The sequence below is a fragment of the Salarias fasciatus genome (assembly GCF_902148845.1).
Source record: "Salarias fasciatus chromosome 7 unlocalized genomic scaffold, fSalaFa1.1 super_scaffold_4, whole genome shotgun sequence".
Lineage (NCBI taxonomy): Eukaryota > Metazoa > Chordata > Actinopteri > Blenniiformes > Blenniidae > Salarias > Salarias fasciatus.
This window is the reverse complement of record NW_021941229.1, coordinates 19739572-19759959: the sequence shown is the minus strand read 5'-3', so window position 1 is coordinate 19759959 and position 20388 is coordinate 19739572. Positions and strand designations below refer to the sequence as shown.

Sequence of the window (20388 nt, the reverse complement as noted above, 5' to 3'; positions counted from 1 at the left end):
GATTTATATCCTAAATCCATTAGCAAAGCCGCAGGGATCTCATAGACACCTCAGGCTGCTGACGGGGAGCAGGACCACGTGTGTTTACTCCGCTTTAATATCACCTTAAAACACGAGGAGCTGCTTGGATTTCTCTTGTCTCCCCTAATGGTTCTTTTTGCAGCTCTTTAATGTGAAAGTTTGTAGTAAGAGCTTTTTATATCACTTAAACGACACAAAGTTTCTCCTTCACATGTGTGTATTTAGGTTATATTTTCTCTCAGTTCATGTGTAAATGGAATGTTTTCATTTTTATGGCTTCAGTAGTATTGAGAGATCCTGTTTTCATCAAGTCGACTTCATCTGTATAATTACCGACTTGTTTATGCTGAACGATATTCTCCACAAGTGGTTTAATGTAATTTTCTTTAGTTTCATTGTATATAATTTTATTACATTTCTGCAACTTCAACTCCAAAGTGGAGAAAGTTTTTCTTTTCTGAATTCAGTTTTTTATTCTGATTGGTAAGTGACACAATTTTTTTTCTTTGCAAATCCACTCCAGTTAGTTTTTATTGTATTTGTTTCACTTCATTCACAAAATGAAACTTTTTTCCACTACGCTTCTGCTTTCGTTTAATTCAATTTTATCTGATTGTAGTACAGCAGAGAGGTATATATATTGTTGAGGTATTTGTGCAATTAAATATTATCCACAAGTAAGATTTTATCTTAATTCACATTCTGCTTTTTAATCTTGTATTTTCAGTCGTTACTGTTAGATATTGTTTTCCTTGAATGTGGAGTTTGAAAAACTAAGAATTAGCCATGTGGTCCAAGTTAAAATGACTTTCTGTGGCAACTTCTGGAAGAATATAATTAAATTAAAAGGGAGCAGCACTAAAAGTCATTACTTAAAAAAAAAACTAGCAAAAAAGTAATGACGTCTCTGTTCAGGAAAATAAATCACCGTCGTCTCCTCAGGTGCATCATGGTCCGATCTGCTCACCTGCTTCTTCTGAACAGAACCCTGATCTTATTAAACTGTTGGAGGTTCGTTTGTAGGAGTTTGAACCTGAACCTCGGCGCTGATCAGATCAATTCATCTGAAGTCCAGCTGGAGCAAAAAGCTGAAGACGTCCGGAGCCTTCGCAGCTGATCTCTGAAGGCGTTCTGTTTGAAGAAGTGATCTCCGCTGCCGTTTGGCTTGATTCTACATGATCTGTTCTCCTGCTGAGATCTCAGCCGGTAGAAGAACCGCAGCGATACATCTGTGAGTGTGATTAGCTCGACTGCGGAAAAGTTGTACCTTAGAGCAAACGTCACAGCCGCGTCTGTTTACCCTCAGACGCTTTCAAAGTCTTTTCTGTTTTCTCCAGAGGAACCACAGCACAAGCATGGCAAGCAGAGAATTAAGTGAAATTTGTGAAAAAGATTGACTCCAACAGCTGCTGTGAATTAATATACACAGTAGTTAAAGATTTTAAAAGAGAAGAAGCCTTTTCTTATATACCTTGCTTAATTTTCAATAAATAGTCTACCAGGCACAATTTTCTTTTGATTATTTTTGGAAAAAAGATAAAGAAGTTAAAAAAAAACTCACACATTCCACAGAGCTCTGTTGTTTCTATCTTTACACAAATCACATGACTGATAAATTCCATTAAAATGGTTTTATTAATACCAGCAGTCGCCGTCCTGAACTGATCGCGAGCAGAGAAGCATCTTACATAATTCAGATTAACTCCAAACTGAAAGGGGGGGAAAAAAAGCTCCCAGCTGTTAATTTGGAATAATACACAAACCCTGAATTATTGAAGGAAGTAAAGAGCAGAGAGGTGGGGATGTTTGATCGAAATCCATTCTCTGGCGAATGGCCGGCTTCCTGCTGAAGTGGCTAATATTTTAATTAAGCGTGAGGAGGACTCTCTGCCCGGCGCTGAGAGCTCGCTGATAAACTCCCTCTCCTCTGTTGATGGTAATTTAGCCGCTCCCCAGAGACGCACCCAGACGCGCCGCGGTCCGCGGGCCCGCTCCCATTGTGCGCGCACGTCTCTGCCGCCCCCCCCCCCCTCCCCGGCTCGCTCCACGTCTTTAACTCGCGCGTGCTAATTGGTGGACCCGGTGGTCCGCGGGGCCGTCCTGCGGGGGCCCTTCACGGGCTCGGAGTGGGGCTCCTTGTGGGCTGTTTGTCAGGCCTAAGCGGGCTGCCGCGGGGGGTCTTTGTTGCGGAGGTGTAGTGCTAAATGGAGGCAGATGGCGGGGAGATGTGCCAGAGGAGGAGGAGGAGGAGGAGGATTGTGGGCGGGGGGGGGGGCCCCGGATCGGCTCGGCTCTGTCGCCCTCAAAGAGGGTCACGCTGGGTCACAGCCCCTGTCTGCCTCTTGTTAGCGCTCTCAATGGGGACCATGTGCGCCCAGATTTGCCCCCGGTCTGCAGGGACGGTTTCCAAAGAAACGGGGGGACTGGGAATCCCCCCGCCGGCCCAGAGGGAGCTGGTGGGACGGGGCGGCCCCCCCAGTCCCAGGGCTCCCACACACTCTCAGACAGAGAGTCCATAAAAACAAGGCTGAGTTGAGTTTGACGGGCTCAGGGGACGTGGCCCCCCCCCTCACTGCCTCTTTAGTCGGCCGGGACAATGGACTGGCTGTTGATCTGCTCTCTATATTTCCTGTCACATCGTTTTCCTTCTTTGTCTCCGTCCCTAATTTAGGGTAATTACACGGAGCGAGGTGTTGGAGAATTTTCCAACCTCGGGATTTATGGCTCCCGGACAAACGTCTCTGCCGCCGCGCTTTGAAGACGACTCTGCGTTCAGGCTTCTGTGTGTCTGGAGAACGGCTCCAGTTTAATGGAAACTTACTAAAGCAGTCCTGTGTGATTCATTGCTATGTAATTTCTTTAGATATATTGGTGCCAATGAATAGGAGGGGAAAAAAAACTCAGAAGGAAGTATTTTTTGTCTTGACAGTTGAGATTATCTACAGTCTCCAGTTCAAAGTGAAACTCGGCCCCCGGTTCGTCCTCCGACTTCTGTTAATTCTAATGAAGAGTTTAACATTTAATGTCTTCTCAGTTTTTGTTTTTATTCCAAACATTTAGACAGTTTTCTCCTGTTTGACTTTTACTCCCAACATCACATCTTATTTCAGCTTCATCCTTGTTTTTGACTTTTTTACTGCTTCATATCGTGGAATTTAAACTTTATTTTTGACGCCAGTGTTTTTTCTTAAGATTTGACTCTGTGTTGATGTTATTGCTGTAAGTCGTCTTTATTCTTCACCTTCATCTGTTTCATCTTCATGTTATTCACCAACATGTTGACTTTGATTTTGACAATTTGGCTTCATTTTTTTCCCCACAATCTGAGTTTTTCTTTATCTCCTATCATTTATCTCCTATCTCCTAACTTTTCTGCTGACCTGTAGACCTAATACGATGTGTCATGTGTTTTAGTCTGCTTATCTTCACGAACACGTTGTCCTTACAGCAGGTAGGCTGGACGTGTTTGTCGCTAGCTCAACATGTTTCTTCCCAAATATTCATTTTCTCATACATTTCCACAAAATGCCTCTGTGATATACCGGATCTCTTTTCGCATTTTTTCATCATTTCTTCCACTGCAGTAAAGGGAGAAACATGCAAACTGTCACTCAGAAGCGTCCCGACCCAGACCGATGTGTTGTGGTGACCGCAGCGCTCTCCTCCTCTTCCCCCCCCCTGCAGGTTCGCCGGGCGGACGGTCAGCAGCGGCGCTCTGGTCCTGGTGTCCCTGGAGCTGAGGGAGTCGCCCACGGCGCTGCTCACCATCAACACGGAGAAGAGCGTCATGGCGTCCATGCTGCTCCGAGACCTCAAGCAAGCCCTCGCTCAGCCCTAGAGCGACCCGTCCCAACTTCCTGTAGTCGAACATAAAGGGCGACGCCGAAATGAAGATTTAATGCATTTTTATTCCTGTGATTCTGGTACATCTGTCTGGTTTTTATTTTAAGAGTCTAAAAGTTCAAGGAGGGGAGCTTTAACGGAGAATACAGTGAAACAAGCTTGTCCAGAAACACAGGAGTAACTTTGTGCATCTCTTGACTGAAGTTGAAATCTCCATTCAGACTCTGAAAGCATCACACACTCGTGTTTCAGTTTCCTGTTTGCAGCCAGAGGTGAACGTGACACTTCGGTCTTTGACCACCTGGCTGTTCAGTTTTGCGCCCAAAGAGGTTGGAACTGTGTGGAAAGTGTCAATAAAACATGATGGAATCTTGAATTGTTCTCATAAGTCTATATTCTGATCACATGAGGACATTTTACCATTTCACTGACCTTACTGACTTATTTTGACCTTAACATCTCAAAAGAACCGGGATGTTTGCCGCTTTGTATTTTGTATTAAATTTTGTGCAATTTAGAAAAGTCGTCTTTGAATTATTTTTTTTTTTTTTTTTTTGCATTTCAGGCAAAATATGTAACGTTTAAACTTTTGTTAGATGATTTTTTTTTTTTTTGTAGAAAAGCCAACATGTAGTCCAACAGAAGAGACGTGCTGAAATGACGTCTCCTCAGACTCATTGTGTATCTTTAAGAAAAATTTTTTATATATAATTGTTCTTGTTGCAACAATTGTTTATTTTTTTCTAAAGGTTTTTGCCTGCTCTTTGTACACTCGACATGTTACTGACCCGCTGCCAGTCCTCCTTTCTGAGCTCCACATGCGGTTCTGTCCCGGCTTTTACGAAATGAGTTTCATGAGATGGTAAAAGGATTTTGCTTTTAGCGTTTGCCCTGTGATCTACGCCCCTGTTCGAACAATGTAGCCTTATGAGAATTACAGTTGATTGCGCCACATTTTATTAAAGATTTTGCACATAGTTCCAACTTTTATTTTTGGAAATTTGGTTTGTACCTCTCCTGTGACTATTCAGCCTTCAAGCGGTCTGTAAAGCATGTATCCTGGTACGGCGTGCGTGTCCCCTGTAGTCTTGATGAGGGGAAAATGAGAAAGTAGAACTCCTCCGCACTATTTCCAACTGGTTAATTTCACATTTCAGCCAAACCACATCTGTCAAAGTGCCTTCGGTGTGAGGTTAACAACATCCAGGAATCCAATCACACATCAGAATTAAATGAACAAGATGTTTTTATCTGTACTGCTACTCCTGAATAATAAAATGTGACTTTAATAATACCGCTTCTTTTTCGTCCTCTCGTGTTGCCGCTGATGACGGCGCTTCAGTGTCAAGTCTCAAAATGCTCAGATCTGACTTCCTTTGTGGAGTTTGCATGTTCTCCCTGTTCTCTACAAACATGCGATGTCGGGTTACTTGCGTTTGCTTTGTGATGCAGGAAATTGTTGTGCAGTAAATATTGAATATTGCAGTCGTCTGTGGTGTGGATTAGCCAGAAATCCACATGCTCTGTTCAGACTCCGGCGCTGAGCGGACGCAGCCCCATTGCCACGGTGCTCACTGTTGGGTAAAAGTTGTGCAGATGTACGTGATGCGTTTTGAGCGGGGAGGAGGCCGGCGCGGCGCGCTCTGCTCTGCGTCTGGCTGTCTTTTCCGGCTCATAAATAGCGTCTCTCTGAGGGCCGCGGTGAACACCTGTTAGCTCATCTGTCACAGGAGCTCCACTCGCATCCATCACCTCTCCCTCTGTACTCATTCCCTCAGCCAGCTGTTCCCATTACACACACACAGGCATGAGCTGTGTCAGGCCTGCCAAACACACACACACACACACACTTTTCTCAACGTCACACAGACCCGCACAGCCACAAAGAGCATTTTCAAACATATCTGCACACTTTACATGTTACTTCACAGAGAGAGAACACAGACAGCGGTGAGGCTGCCGGCGTGTTGAACGTTTTATGAGATTTTACACCGTGTCGAGGCTTTCGACACAAACCTGAGCCACGTTTTCACACTATTAGCACCTTTAAAAAAATAAATAAATAAATAAAAGGTGGATTTACTCATTCTGTGCAACAGTCACAGTCCTTCAGTACACCACTCTGCAATTTCTGTGAGGGGGATAAAAAAAAAAAAAAAAAAAACCAGCAGCGCACATTTCATTTCCCCTGATCTGACAGGAGAAGATGAAAATGTGAAGCATCTGCTGCTTTTATAGACAACAAGGCAATTTAAAAAGCAATGACACATTTAAGACAATGTAATCGATGTGAGACAAAAATAAAATGTTTTCAAGTCTCTTAGCAAAAAGAGGAAATGTGACTTTAAACATCCACATGCTTCTTGTCGTGCATAACTTTGTTTTAGTTACTTATCCAGATAGTAGTGATTGTAGCGTTGCGGAGACACATCGATCTGTTAGAAATGTCTGATTTGAAGTTAGTGAGCGGAGGGAAGATGCTCTAAAACCTGATGTTTCTTGAGAGAAGCAGATTTACGAACTGATGGCAGTGAGACAATCAGCAGAGATGAGCTTAGATGAGAAGTTTTTTCATTCGTTCGATCAGTGTAATGGCACGCTCTTCCTCCAGTGAACAGGAGCTTAGAGAAATGGTAACAAATCTGCTTTTCACTGTAGCTTCAGATAATGACAATGCTACATGGATTCAACTGCTTTCTAAAGAAAAAGACGTCTTTAATGTTAACGTAGCTACTAATTTCTCGTTGTAATCTGTCACCATCGTTCCAGGAGTTTCCGGACTCTGGCGTCTCTTGCTGACACAAACGTCCCGTTGTGGCGATTCGCCTCGCTTCCGACTGAACGAAAAGTCCTCCTGATGCGAACCTTTGAAGATTTTATTAGTTTACTGAAAGTGAACCCAAGTCGGAGTGATGGACACGTGTGTGTCGGCGAGTGTGTGAGATCCATCTCCCATTGTTGGCACCTGCTGTAATGGACTCTGGGGAGGGGATGAGAGCATGTGGGGGAGTTGGGGGCGGGGGCGGGGGGGCTCTCTGCCTTCACCTCTTCCTCGGCATCGGCGTGCAGTGACAGCTTGATTTGGTTCTCTTCTCTGGGCTGCAGCACAGCGACATGATGGGCCTGCTCAGCTGGGCTCTGCTTTGAAGACAAGTGGAGAGATCGGGGGGGGGGGGGGGGGGGGGGCAAGAAGAGCCCAGCTGAGGAAACGCCTGTCTGACCTTACCGCTCAGAGCAACTTCTCATTAGCCAGCAATGCGACTGATCAGCCCCGTGTTAATCTGACAGAAAGCCACAGACGAGCAGGAGGAGAGAGCGAGCGCCAGTCCGACCTGCAGCGGCGAAGCTTCCAGTAACCTTCAACTGTGCCGGCTTCTTCCAACCGCCGCCGCGCATCGCTCAGGGTTTACAGACCGCAGATCTCTCCAGAGACAGTATTCCAGATGAGGAAGTTACAGTAGAGACCCAGACGAAGCTCGAATCCCTCCCTCCTTCCTGCTTATTCATTTCCTGATCTGCTACTAAAAGACTTGCAGCAGGTGGGGAGGGAGGCGGCAGCATTGTACAGGGTCACCTTCTCAAATAGACTTACTTCTTTTTGCTGGTTGTTAGTAAATCAAAATGAGGTTAAACCTCGACCATGAATGTCGGGGAACCTGGTTTGAATATTGCTTTCAATCGAATATAAAAACAAACCAATTCTAAAGTCAAAGTTGAGAGAGTTTGAATTTATCCTGCAGAATCTACAATATAAAAGTGCACAATTCAAATTCTATAAAGAGTAAACATAAGACATTAGCGAGAGCTTATTGTGAACATTCTTCTGAAATGATCTTTTGTACTCTGATTAGCATCTGTTTCTGATTTTTATATATAGTAATATTGTGGGTGTAAAAATCCTCTGCTCATTGTGTTCGATGTATTTTCTTCAAGAAAGAAGAAAACAAGAGGGAGCAAAAAGGAAAAAAAAAAAAAATCTAAACATTCATGGAGTAGCTTTCAGCCTGCAGAGTTTCCAATAATTCCGTGAAAAGACCCCGACTGAGAACTATTTGTCTGCGCAGAGGGGTACAGACGGTTAAACACATGCCGAGTAAACAATAATCCACTGATTTAGAAAACATGTAGATGTGGAAATCTATACAAGACCGATGTTTGTCCAAAAAGGATCTGATGCAACAGATCAACAGCAACGTATAGATATGTGTGTGTGACAAATACTGGAAAGTTTTGCCTCCCTGCTGCCCACACAAACAGATTTAAGATGGTGCTGCTGATCATTTCACAAGCCGCTAATCCTCCAGAAACACAGATTTACTCTCCCCCGACGCCTCGGAGCCGGTTAGAGCGCCCGGGCCTGCCTGCTGATGGGAAGACGCCTGACATCTGAAGGAAAGGTGTCACAGTCGCACAAATACGATTCCTCCCCCCAAAACAATCAGTGTGCGGCTCCAGCGGACCCCGTGGGAACGGTAATTGTGGTGATTACACTTAAATTGATGCTTCGCAGTTATTCCTGTGTCTCCTGTATTGTAATTACATTTTTTTTTTCCTCCTTCCTTCTTCTTTTTTAAGCTCCGCTGAAGTTTCTTTTAAATGCTTCTTTGGAGCATGGAGACTAATGACTACATGTTTCCCCACTGAAATGTTCAATCAGCGGCTCATTAGGGGGACAGACGCATTTAGGTCTGCTGATTTGATTTTTCACTTTCCTTTTTGGTGTCCTGCATTTATCAATCTGCAGTCCAGAGGAGAGGGGGAGGAGCTTCGTGTGTGTGTGTGTGTGGGGGGGTATGTAAGACAGGTTGGCCTGTGTGATACCTCATCCTGCACCTATCAAGTGTTAAACATGCTCAGTAAAATTTGAAGCATCGGTTTTCCCACTGTGCTGCGTTGCTTCAGACGACAGGTATTCCGCTTTAACCTTTTCTTTCCTCGACGAGTCATTGTTCCAAACGCTTCAGCTGGCTCCAGCTGCAGGAGGGAAACAAAGAGAAAACAGCTGTATTAAACACCGAGGGAGGTGCTGATCGTGCAGGATTGTAGCATCGGAGTCAGCGGTGACATTCCATACATTCCTGCATGTTTTATTAAAAATGAAGTGCATGACACATTTTTGGAATACGGAGTACTTTGGGTGCTGCTGTTCAACAGGTTGATGTTGTTGATATCTATATTTAAACCATGAGAACGTGCTGCAGGCTGCGGTTGGCTTTCAGTTCTACTTCAGAGGTTTAAATATGGATGTAGAGCACCTTGAGGTGCTCTTTGCTGGAACAATGTTCAGTGATGAAACTTGGGTAATAATGAAATTGAACAATTTTCTTCAATAATTTAAAGAGTTCTTGCTTGGAAATACAATATCATCAAAATCAATCTGCTACCTAAAAAAGCTTCACCTCAGTCTGAGTTCTTTGGCACCTTTCAATGCAAAGCTCCTCAAAAAGAAACAATAATCTTCAGCTTTCAGCATTATTTTGATATGTTCACTGCAAAGGAGCACCACAGCATGATGATACCTCCACCATGCTTTACCATAAGAAGGCTGTACTCTTCATTCAAACCTCATTTGGTGGGTCCTGCTGTTTTTACCCTTCAATCACTTCTATTATTGATATTGCTCCTGGCTTCATGTCCAGGAAGCATCTTTGATGGCTGTAAAATGATAACATAATGATAACAGAACACAAACTGCTGGTGAAGCTGGGATTTTATGATAAGCGCTGGATATGTCGTAGTCTTTGATCGTCTTCACGTATAAAGATCCTCTCAAACACCTTTTAATCCACCACCTTGATGACAGAGTTTTCTCTCGGTCTTGCTTCTTTCAGTAACTTCAGATTAGAGCTGCCAGAAGATTAAACAGAATTTCCACCATTAATTGCAATTAAACTCGTTTTGAACTGCATATTTAAAATTTTGCATTTCGAGGCAGCTTTTCCATAATGAAAGTCATTTCTTACCAGTGTCTTAATTGGGAATCAAATGAACACAAGAAAGAAAATTAACTTTTTGACTTTTCATATTTTCTTTGAGAAAAGCGCCATGTAGACCAACTTAATAAATGTCTATGTCAATTACAGTTGTTATAATAAAACAGCATGATTAGCAAAGCAACTATACCAATCCTAACGTGAAATAAAGGTAAGCCGGCGTTGTGAAGCACTAGTATGAAGTTTTCGTTTGCCTCATGACAAACAGAACAGTCCAGAACGTAAACAGACAACTTCAAGCTTCAAATGAAGAATCTAATCCCCATAATTCACCTGAACTGCACCGGGGTTATGAAAACAATGTCCCAATGACGACTGTTCTCATCAGACACGAGAGTCGGAACTGCCCGAGTTCTGTTTTCTCTCCCATTTCTTTTCCGTGGGTCAATTTCAAACTCTAGCCCTAACTCTGCGATTAATCGTGATTTGAAAAATTAATCTTTTGACAGCCCTACATTAATCTCATTGCGATTAACACTGACAGCTCTACTTGTTTTTGTGTTTCTGTTATTCAAAATTGGTTTATTTGCACTGATTTATGAAGTTATGGAAACATTATGCTTTGAAAAATCAGATCAGACTTTGAATTCTCCACTGAGTAGGTTTACGCTTTCTCAAGAGTTAAAAAAAATAACCTAATCCTCGCACATTTTCTGAAAGGCTGCACTTTCATTACATTGTTTACGTTCCGTTTTTATGCCTTTTTTTATTCTGCTTTTTGAAGAGAGCCCAGCTCGAGGGCCGTCTTGCAGGTGCATCTGAACAATCGGCTCATGGTCGTTGTGTGGCCCTTCACTTGGAAAGCACGCACAAAAGAAAACTCACAGAAAGAGCATTTCTGGTCAGCCCTCAGGAAGAGGGGAGGTGAGGGGGGGGGGAGAGAAAAAAAAAAGCCAGCTAGCCTTTAATTAACGTTTGATTGCACTTTGAAAACCACTCAAGTGCATTAAAAAGTGATCACACAGTCAAAGTGGAGATTGGCTTCATTAATAGTGACTCAGAGGTAAAAAGCTTGTGGATTCACGCGGGGATAAAAACATTTTGCGCCATAGCCACACACTCTCCTCCACCCACTGCTGTGATTTATTTATGATACAGATGCAGCGCACTGTTGACAGGTTAAAATGAGTTAATATAAGTTAATAAGTTAAAAGGGGTGAGGAGAAGGTGAGTGCTGTTAAAGTGCTCCGCTGTCCTATTCTGCACCAATTTGCCCCCATAAAGGCTTTGCACTAAAACAGACTCCGGCTGACATAGTGGCGTATTAGTGGTGCAAAAGACACATAAACCACAGTGATTCACGCACACAAAAGCCCCCTTCCCCGAGTCTCTCCGCGCTCCTAATGAAGACCTGTATGTGACAGCAAGCACACAATAAAGCGCCGGGAGCAGAGTGCCGGGCCTCCGCCTGCAAACACTTTGCATCTGCATCAGCCTCCATCCCCTCAATGATTATAAAAGCCAGAGCGGAGTCTGGAAATCAGAGAAGAAGTGCCTCTGCGCCGGTGTCTCTGTTTGCAATGAATGTATTGTTCATTCAAGGAATTTAGTTGCATTTAGGAGATTGAATCAGCCCCCTTTCTCTCTCTTTTTTTTTTTTTTTCATGATTTGCTTACTCACCACAGCCCTATCTGCTGATTTCCCTCTTGTTACACAGTGCATTATGTCTGCATGAGTTTATTCCCCTCAGAGCACCTCGTGTTCCTGCAGGTTTTAATAATAATTAGAGCTGCAGTGGGTATTTTTTTTAGTGTTTTGCATGATAGCAAATGTTGGTGTATTTTCTTGTTTATGAGACATTTTAAGCTCAAGCGTTTTCCGCTATTTTCTGATATCTACAAACCACTAGATTGGAAATAATCTGCATCTGAACCAGCACTGGATACAAAAGATGCATCTCCAGTTATAAAACACCCTTGTGGTATCAGTCTTTCTGAGCATCAAGGAAATGTGTATGCAAACTATATTGCAGATTTGAATGCAAATCTGCAAATGCAAGTGGTTCCTAAACTTCAGTTGAGAATCAGGTTTTATTTGTTTCAGGAAACATGCAATAACTGCTTCTGCAGATATATATACATTTGCATGAATTTGACTTTTGAGTGCATGTCGCTCTGAGCTGGATCTGTCGGTGAAATTAAACATGTGCAAAAATTTCACTTTCTCTCTCAACAAGAAGCATTTCACACTATTTTCTAATGGATCACATGAACTGAAAACACTTTGCATAGTGACAAAACACATTCATTACTGACATGTGGCAACAATTAGAATCGCTCCTGCTGCCCAGACAGTAACTGTCAGCCTGAAATACCTTCATCTGAATAGACACAGTTAAAATGTGACTTATAAGTTCATATTTCATCAAATGTTATTTGTAACAGAATCCTGTAAAGCAGCAGAAGTAGCAAAGTATTTTTTAAAAACAGAAATGATGATAAAATGTATTTTTTTTACACAGTCATGTTACCATTTAAAACATCCTGCTTTATCAGGCAATTTAAAGGGTTGTTATGTGGTTTTTAAATAAATAATAAAAAAAAATACCTGAATTAAAATCTATGCAGTGGAGTGAAAATATGATGTAGAATAGAAGAATGAAGCATCAAAAACATGTAGCCGGTCCAGTAAATCCAAAACAGTTAGTGAAATATTCAACTAAGCAACAAAGTGAAATGTTAACCCTTTCACCATTTAGGCTTCCAAAGCATTTATATGTATTCAGTTGGTACAAATAAGCAAAAACATTTAGGTATTTCTTCAGTCATCATATTTAATACATGAGTAATTGTTTTTAAATAAGATATTTGACAGTGTGAATACAGCAATGTCAGAAAATAAAAGGTTTAAAGAAAGAATAGTAGTTATTTTATAGCTAATATCAATAATTTACAGCTGAAAACATTTTATTTTATGCCCAAGGTGGGAATAGTTCAGATTGAAACAACTAACCTAAAACACAAAATCTTTGAATGATAACTGTTGATGCACATGTTATATTGTAGTTCACTTTCCAAACCTTGCATTGGTGGAACTTCATTTCACAATTCTTCCAATTACAGAAAACTGAAAAGAAAACAAAACTGAAACTCCGTACTTAAACAAAACTAGGGTTACACTACTTGAATCTGGATCAACTAATATTGATGAAAAGATACTAATAAAATGATCATTCAAACACAATTCAATTAGTTACTTTTAAACTATATAAATACATCATCATAAGAAGACACTTGATAGATTATATCTGTAAAGGCTTTCGGACGATTTGCGCCATCTACAGATTGTGCTGCGCAAATAACGGATCCGTTATTTGCTCAAAGAGCCAAGACACTGCGCATTTATGCAAAACAATAGCAGACAATGGTTGCAGACCCCGATTCTCAGGATGTGGATCATGTTTATTTTCCAAACGAATAGCGTCGCTCGAGGAGACTGCTGTTTGGAGAGATTATGTTAAGTTTTAAATATCTAACTGGAGAAAAGTTGATCTGATTTCACGTTGGACCAAAAGACTCAAAAGTGAGATCTGTGCCTCTTCGTGCGTCGCAGCGCCATGACGCACCGGGCGCTCATCTGAATGCTAATTCGCCGTTTAAAAATCCTCCCTGTTCCGCGTGCAGGGAGGGAGGGAAGGCAAAGAAACCACAGATGCAGAGAGCATCCCTCTCTCCCTCTCCCGCAGCTCTGCGGGGCCGCTTTAATTAACCCCCGGGCCGGGCCGGCCTGCCGGCGGGGCGGGCGGGCAGCTTTCCCTGGCAGCGCGCGGCCACAGGCGGCGGACACTGCGCGCACATTTAAATGCGCATCTCATTTTCACGGTGCCGAACACGCACAGGCAGTCCGCTCTTTAGCGCGGAGGAGGGAGACATTGGAAACAGAATTAAAAAAAAAAAAAAAAAAAAGAGGGGGTTGGATAGGCAGTGTTGCAACCCCAATTCTCCTCCCAAATCCAGCATGTGATCCCCCCGGGACGGCCCTTTGAGGGGGCGGTCCGGGGTCGGCCCGAGTCACTTTTGGGGAGTTAAATGCTTTTGGAAAGATCCTTTTGTTTGCTCCACGCACACGGCGGAGATCTTTTGAGGCGGTTTAAATAGAAAGTGACTGGCCTTTAATTGGAGTGCTCCGCGAGCAGTTGTCATATGGAAATATTTGAATAGAGATCGCGCGCAGCACTTCACCCAAATCCACCGGCGCTCCGGAGGGTTTCGAGGGCGGCGGGGAAACGGAGGGATTAGATAAATGGACTCAATCAGCCAATTAACACTTTAACCGACTCCGGGAACATGCTGGTTAACATTTGAAAAGGAGTTTGAGGTCGGACCCACTTGTGCGGCCACCTTTGTCGCGTTTGTTAATAACAGATGTGTCATAATACTGCGGGGATTACAGGAGAAGAGGCTGTAATCCTGTTAGGTTAAGATTACAACTGTGATCCGGGGCGCGCGCGGCCGATTCAGGGTTCGCTCCTCCCCTCTTTCTCTCTCTCCCTCTCTCTCTCTCTTTTAGCTTGAATATTTGGATGGGTGTCAATTGTTCCATTTAGTTTCATTTCTCATTGAGGATGATTTGATATCAGCTCCCGGGGCTGACAAGGTTACACGCTGCATTTGTTTGGGTTTGGCATTCCTAATCATGGCGTTTCCAATTGCGTGATTTATGTGCGCCGTCCAGAACGCGGGCCATGATTACGGGCCCGGTGGCGAGCGGCGGTTTGGATGTCTGCTGCTGTAGGCGAGCGGAGGAGGGAGAGTAAATGGGCGTTTTATTTATCACCGGTGCCACAGCCCCCCGGAGCGGAAGAGCGCCCTCCCAAATTGAAATATAGCGGAGTTTACTCTCCTGATTAGGGCTCTGTGCGCCGCGCGCAGCCCAAGGCTATCATCAAACTGAGAGCAGCGGCTCCGACACATAATTGCGTCTGGATTAATGTGGCCTGGACTGACAGCAAAAGCTCCCACCAAACCTGCCACTTTTGCCTCCTTTGCAAGCATCATAAACACCAACCCTACAAAAAATAAAATAATAAAATTTGATGAGCTTTTTAAAAGAAATGAAGCACACATTATGAATCTGGATGCATTATTTGACTGTAACATCACCAGGGGCAAAGAGAGGATCCACCCAAACTATAAGGACTAATTTTATAACTTGAAACAATTTGTGTTTATTCAGCTGTTTCCTTTTACAGCAGTCATCATTGGAAATTGCAGTGTAGACTTCCTTTTTTATGCTTTCTGCCCTTTCCTTCTGCAACTGGTGTCAGTTTTCTTCAACAACTATAACTCACGTAAAGCATAAACGCAAAGTACACAGGATGCCAAAATCTGACTGTAGACATGTTCTTCATTAAAACAGAGAATTGATACTTTCACTTAACAATTTTGGTCAAAACTGGACTGAAAATCGTCTGCAATGGACTACAGTCACATGATTTCACTTCATGAGCATTTATTTTATATGCAGATAGTTCACTGACTGGTGAATTTGCTCTCCCTGCCTCCATACATCATTTACCATCCATACTGAGCTCACCCTTAGTGTACAGAATGAAAATATTGCTCAACTATGTAAATACAGGGCTTAATGAATTAATTTGCATATATATTGACGGAGATGTAACTCATTTAAGTTGAATGTAGGGAGACAGAGAGGATGGATTTGATATGGTAACTGCCTATACAATGTTTCCTCTCCTTATAAACAGACTGAACATATCCTTTAGTATGAAGTTCTCCATAGTGGGACAGTAATATACTATTTTTACTGTGTTCCCAAAACAATTAGAAGCTCCATATATAGACAAAGTATGCGTGATGTGATTGAAAAATATCAATGGTGGCATAAAAAGAACAGCGGAAACATCAGCGCTCCTGCGAGCACTCATAACTCACTCTCACTGTACATGAAAACTACTTCCAGATAAGGAAAATACAGGTTAATAAAAGTACTCCAACCTGCTTTTCTGACATTTCAGGTCAAGACTCTATTCTAGTTCTGGGTTAAGTGTTTGAGTTCAGCTGAAGTTACTTCAGATGGTGGGAGAAAGATGCTCTTTAGTCTGGATGTTAGTGCTTCTTTAATTAATTCATGAACTAATAACTGAGGAGAAGCAGCGGCCAAAAGCTGGAGTTACGCTAATATTTACTTCATGCTGCTCTTTCTAATCACAGCTAATTAAAGGCTAATGTTGCTCAATATATAGTGAGGTTTTCTTTCCCCAAACTGCTGCTGGGAGTTTGTTCATAATAACCGAAGCGCTCCACTTCAAGTAAACAGGAGTTTAGTGAGATAGTAATGGAGTTGCTCTTCACTGGAGACAACACTGTAAGTCTGGACTAGAAACAATGCATCACCAGGATGGACTATTTACATTAGAGTGTTATCTTACGAGCATGAATCACATGTCAGACATTTTAACAGTGTACAGATTAAAACATTAAAAATACATTTTTGGTTGTCGCTCGGTTTGCTGTTTTCAGTTTTTAGTGTCAGTTGATCAAAACTTACAAAAAAACCATGAGAACCTCCTGAATTGTTATTAAATTTTCCAAAATGCTTGTTTGTCTCAAATGTCAGATGTGTATTTATAATGCAGTTTAACACGTAATATAATAGCTAATGTAAGTATGTGATTTATACTGTCAAGTGTTGGAGAAGTAACAACTTAATTTAAATATTTATCCTTATACAGTCTAATTCACTTAAAATAGAAACGTAGAGAGAAATATACCTTATTAATGAGATGAAAAAATCTTGTAAACATTACAAATTTCCAGATTAGAAATGTTTTAACCACACTGCAAAGTCCCACTTATGTCCTCTTGTTTTTCCTGCCAGGAGCAAAGGCTGCTGGGTAGCTGGCCTCACATCATCTGTAAACACTGCGTTATGAAAAATGTGACCCTCACCTCCAGCCCTCTTCCCCAGAGATGGCAGGAGCACCTTAAAAACTGAAAGAGTAAGGTGTGTGTGTGTTTATGTGTAAGCGTGTGTGTGTGTGTGTGTGTGTGTGTGTGTGTGTGTGTGTGTGTGTGTGTGTGTGTGTGTGTGTGGTAGCAGCAGCAGCACCTGCACCGCCGGCCCTGGAGGCGCTCACCTGAGCGTTACCGTACAAACCCTCCATAAAGCACCAGCAGGCTGTGACCTTTACTATAATTCATCACACGGCGCGGTGACAGAGGGGCCCTTCACAGGCCGATAATTTGATTACTATAACATCTGTAACATCAATAATGTCCGATGAGATTGTTTTGCGCACCCAAACATGCAGAGGCCATAAAGGATTGTTGTTGTGGCGGTGAGGGGAGGAGGATGTCGTGACATTTAGCGGCGCGTGCAGCCAGCGTGGCTTCAGGAGTGGATGATGATGCTCATGGTGATGGTGATGATGATGATGATTTATGGCCCTAAAATGTTTTGGGGATCGCCTTTAAGTACACTGTAAAAATGAGGAAGCTGGTGCAGCTGAAATCCATTTGTAAAAGCCTGCTGAGTTCAGCAGGATTTGAAAGTTAGGCGGCAGAGGGAGGACAGGGGAGGGGGGCGTCGGACGCACACCTCCTCAAGACAAAGAGGAAGGTGGCTTCTATCCAGCCGTGTGTGTATTATGTCAACATATTTAATTAATCATCAAAAATATAATAGTTTACACTGAAAGATATTGTGCTTGCTGTAATTGCACAACATTTGGTTTTTGATATTCCAAAGATACACAGAGGCGTCATGATAAGAATGATTTTCCTCGGACCATTCCGACCTCTGGGACCATTTGAACCATGAACTCAGGCACCAGAGCCTGGAGATGTGACCTTAGGTCAGACTTCTGCAACCTTTACTACCAAAACAGCAATTTTTACAACTTTCTAACACGTTAAACCTTTGAAATGAGGATAACAATGAAGTAACACGATTATTATGATAACATGAAATTTATATATGAATTAGCTATAGAAGTTTCACGACTACAATTTGATAAAAGTAGACATTTGATTACATTTTTGTCAATTTTTAAGCTTAGCTGAAGACGACTTTTAGCCATTTGAGGATTTTAGTTATTGCTTATTTTGTCTCTTTTTAACCTTGAAGCTTTTTTGATCGATTTTTAGCTATTTTAGCTCCTCCAGCTGTTTCAAGTAAATTTAGAGTCCTTCTGAGAACAACTCTGGTATTTCAGATGAAATGAAAATATTTGTGCCTCTTGAGTCAGGGGTTGCAGACCTTTGCTCTACATGGTATCAGTGAAACAGTAAATATAATATTTGGGGTTTGTGACAGGTGCAGCAGCAGGGAGGACGCCAGCCGGTTCAGAGTTTCAGTCGTTTATTCAATGTCCGACAATGCAAAAGAAAGCGCACACTGCCTGGAGAGCCTCCCTGGCTTCACTCCAGGCAGGGGAGAGCAATCAATAATCAACCACAGGTGATTCCAATCAAATCTCCTTAAGCAGCTCCCCCAAGAGCCAGCTTGGCCACCTCTCTCTCGGTGCCCCACATCCGAGCTTGGCCACACCCCACCACCACACGGGTCTTAAATGTCTGTGCTGTTTATAATGTGCTTGAGTGCTCTATGCTGTCAGTAAACCTTAGCTGTTATGGGTTTGGTTTATCTGCTTTGATGCACATGCAAACGATCAATTTCCATGTCATAGGTGGCAGAGCACTTGATCGTGGTGTTCCACAGGGAAGTTTCCTGGGGCCACTACTTTTCACTATTTTCACAAAGAAACTTAATCTTCACCATCAGGCCAAATGCTCTCTATGATTGGATTCTTTCCAACAAAAATGTACTTAAAGGGGCTGTATCATGCAAAATTCACTTTTTGTATGTTTTAACCTTGTTATATAGTTATGTACTCACCAAAAACACCCCCAAAGCGTTTTTTTTCCTTCATGCCTGCATGTTTGAGCTTTCCTCCTTCTTGTGCTGCTCGGAAAGGCAGCCCCTCCCGCACTCGTGAAAACGCTCTGTTTTCCCACGTTCACGTCACACGGAGAAGATGGCTCCCCTGAGCCCCCCTCCCGCAGGACCTCGGCAATCAGCGTTGCTGCTTTTTTCTAACTCTGATTACAGAGATAAACTTTAACCATCGTCTGAAAGCAACAGTCAAGCAAGAGCAAGAGTCTGGAGGATCTGCGCTTGGCGAGTTTCTAACAGGAAAAGATGTTTTCGCATGTATTTCCGTGTAAAGAGCTAAAGCTAACCCTTAGAGATGCTAACGAAGCGCTGATTGGTTGAAGTACGCTGTCAGTCAAAGTCCACAGGGTGAGAAGCGGGATTTTCAGTGAAACGGAGCGTTTTCTCTTCCGGGTTTCAGAATTAGCCCCAGAAAATCTTTTATTTCACACAAAATGACTTTTCCTTTGCGCCAAAAATAAACTATTACCATGTTAATGCCATTTCTAGGGTTTGGACTAGCGAAAAAAACATGATACAGCCCCTTTAACATTGCTCAGACAGAGTGCACTGTTTTGTTTGAATGTGAGGGTTGTCCAGCATTCCCGAACTGTGTGACATTCTAGTGAGTCTTGGTCTCAACACATTGATTATACTGTTTTAAAAAATGAGCAGAGCAGTGATTGATCACTTGTAGAAAAAGCACCTGCTTTTATTGCTCAAACCTTGTCACTTCAGAGTATTCTGAGTTCAGTCTGATGTTTTGTCTCCGTACACAATGTTCAGTTCACGGCTTCTCATTCAAATCCAGTTTGAATCAATTGTACCTTTGGTACATCGAGCGTTTATTCTATAAGGAATAAAAAACTGACAATGTTCAGACCCTCTTGTATTTTGTTCATGGACAGTATTAAAAAACACCATTGTTAGATCTTATAGGCCTGAAGAATAATCTGCCCCTTCCTTCATCATAGCTTTAAATGCTGAGAGATGTGCTCTCGCTGTCCTTTTTCTGACTGGCTCTTATTCTTTTTAATTTAATTATGTTTGTATTTTTTCTTCTGCTGTTTATATGCTGGGTGTTATGATGAACCCAGGAGGATTAGCTCAGTGGTATAGCATCAGTAGTCATGGATTTACCAAAACCTAACAGGCACAAAGTTTCAAACTTGTCTGTCTGCTGTTGTCCAACCCATGAGCAAGTGGGATTGAGATATAAACGATGTAAACAAGATTGATGTCTGAGTTACTGACTTTGTTTTGGTCTGAAATGTCCTACGTGTTGTTCTGCTTTCACCTCGCTCTGAAGGTAAACACACCATAACACAAACACACTCGGACTCAATTGGAAATAAGTGAAAATGTAGTTTTTAGTCAAGCTTGAATTATTCAAAAATGATGAGTCAATTTGGTTAAGGTGTCACAGGCTGCAACAATATCAAAGTTGCTCTTTGTGTTTGTCAAGTCGTTGACTAGTTATTGTATTTTTGCACTGTATCAGAGGCTTCTTAGTCTTTTTGAAGAATCAAATTTGGCGATACTGTCCACTTCAGATTATGTCTTTACGTCTCTTTGGAGCTCTCTGTCTCTTTACTTTCACTTTTGGAAACCTCCTGATGGCCTTTTCTGTTTTAC

The 20388-nt window shown here is 42.4% G+C and overlaps 1 protein-coding gene across 2 annotated transcripts in view; it reads left to right on the top strand.

Moving 5' to 3' along the window:
- ap3b1a (adaptor related protein complex 3 subunit beta 1a) overlaps window positions 1–5148 on the top strand; it is a 51086-nt gene extending 45938 nt beyond the window's left edge. For both annotated transcript variants that reach the window (XM_030084950.1, XM_030084949.1), the window contains exon 27: window positions 3706–5148. In XM_030084950.1, the coding sequence (XP_029940810.1) occupies window positions 3706–3859 (154 nt within the window). In that variant the 3' untranslated portion in view covers window positions 3860–5148. The remainder of the gene's footprint in view (window positions 1–3705) is intronic.
- Window positions 5149–20388: the final 15240 nt, after the last annotated feature.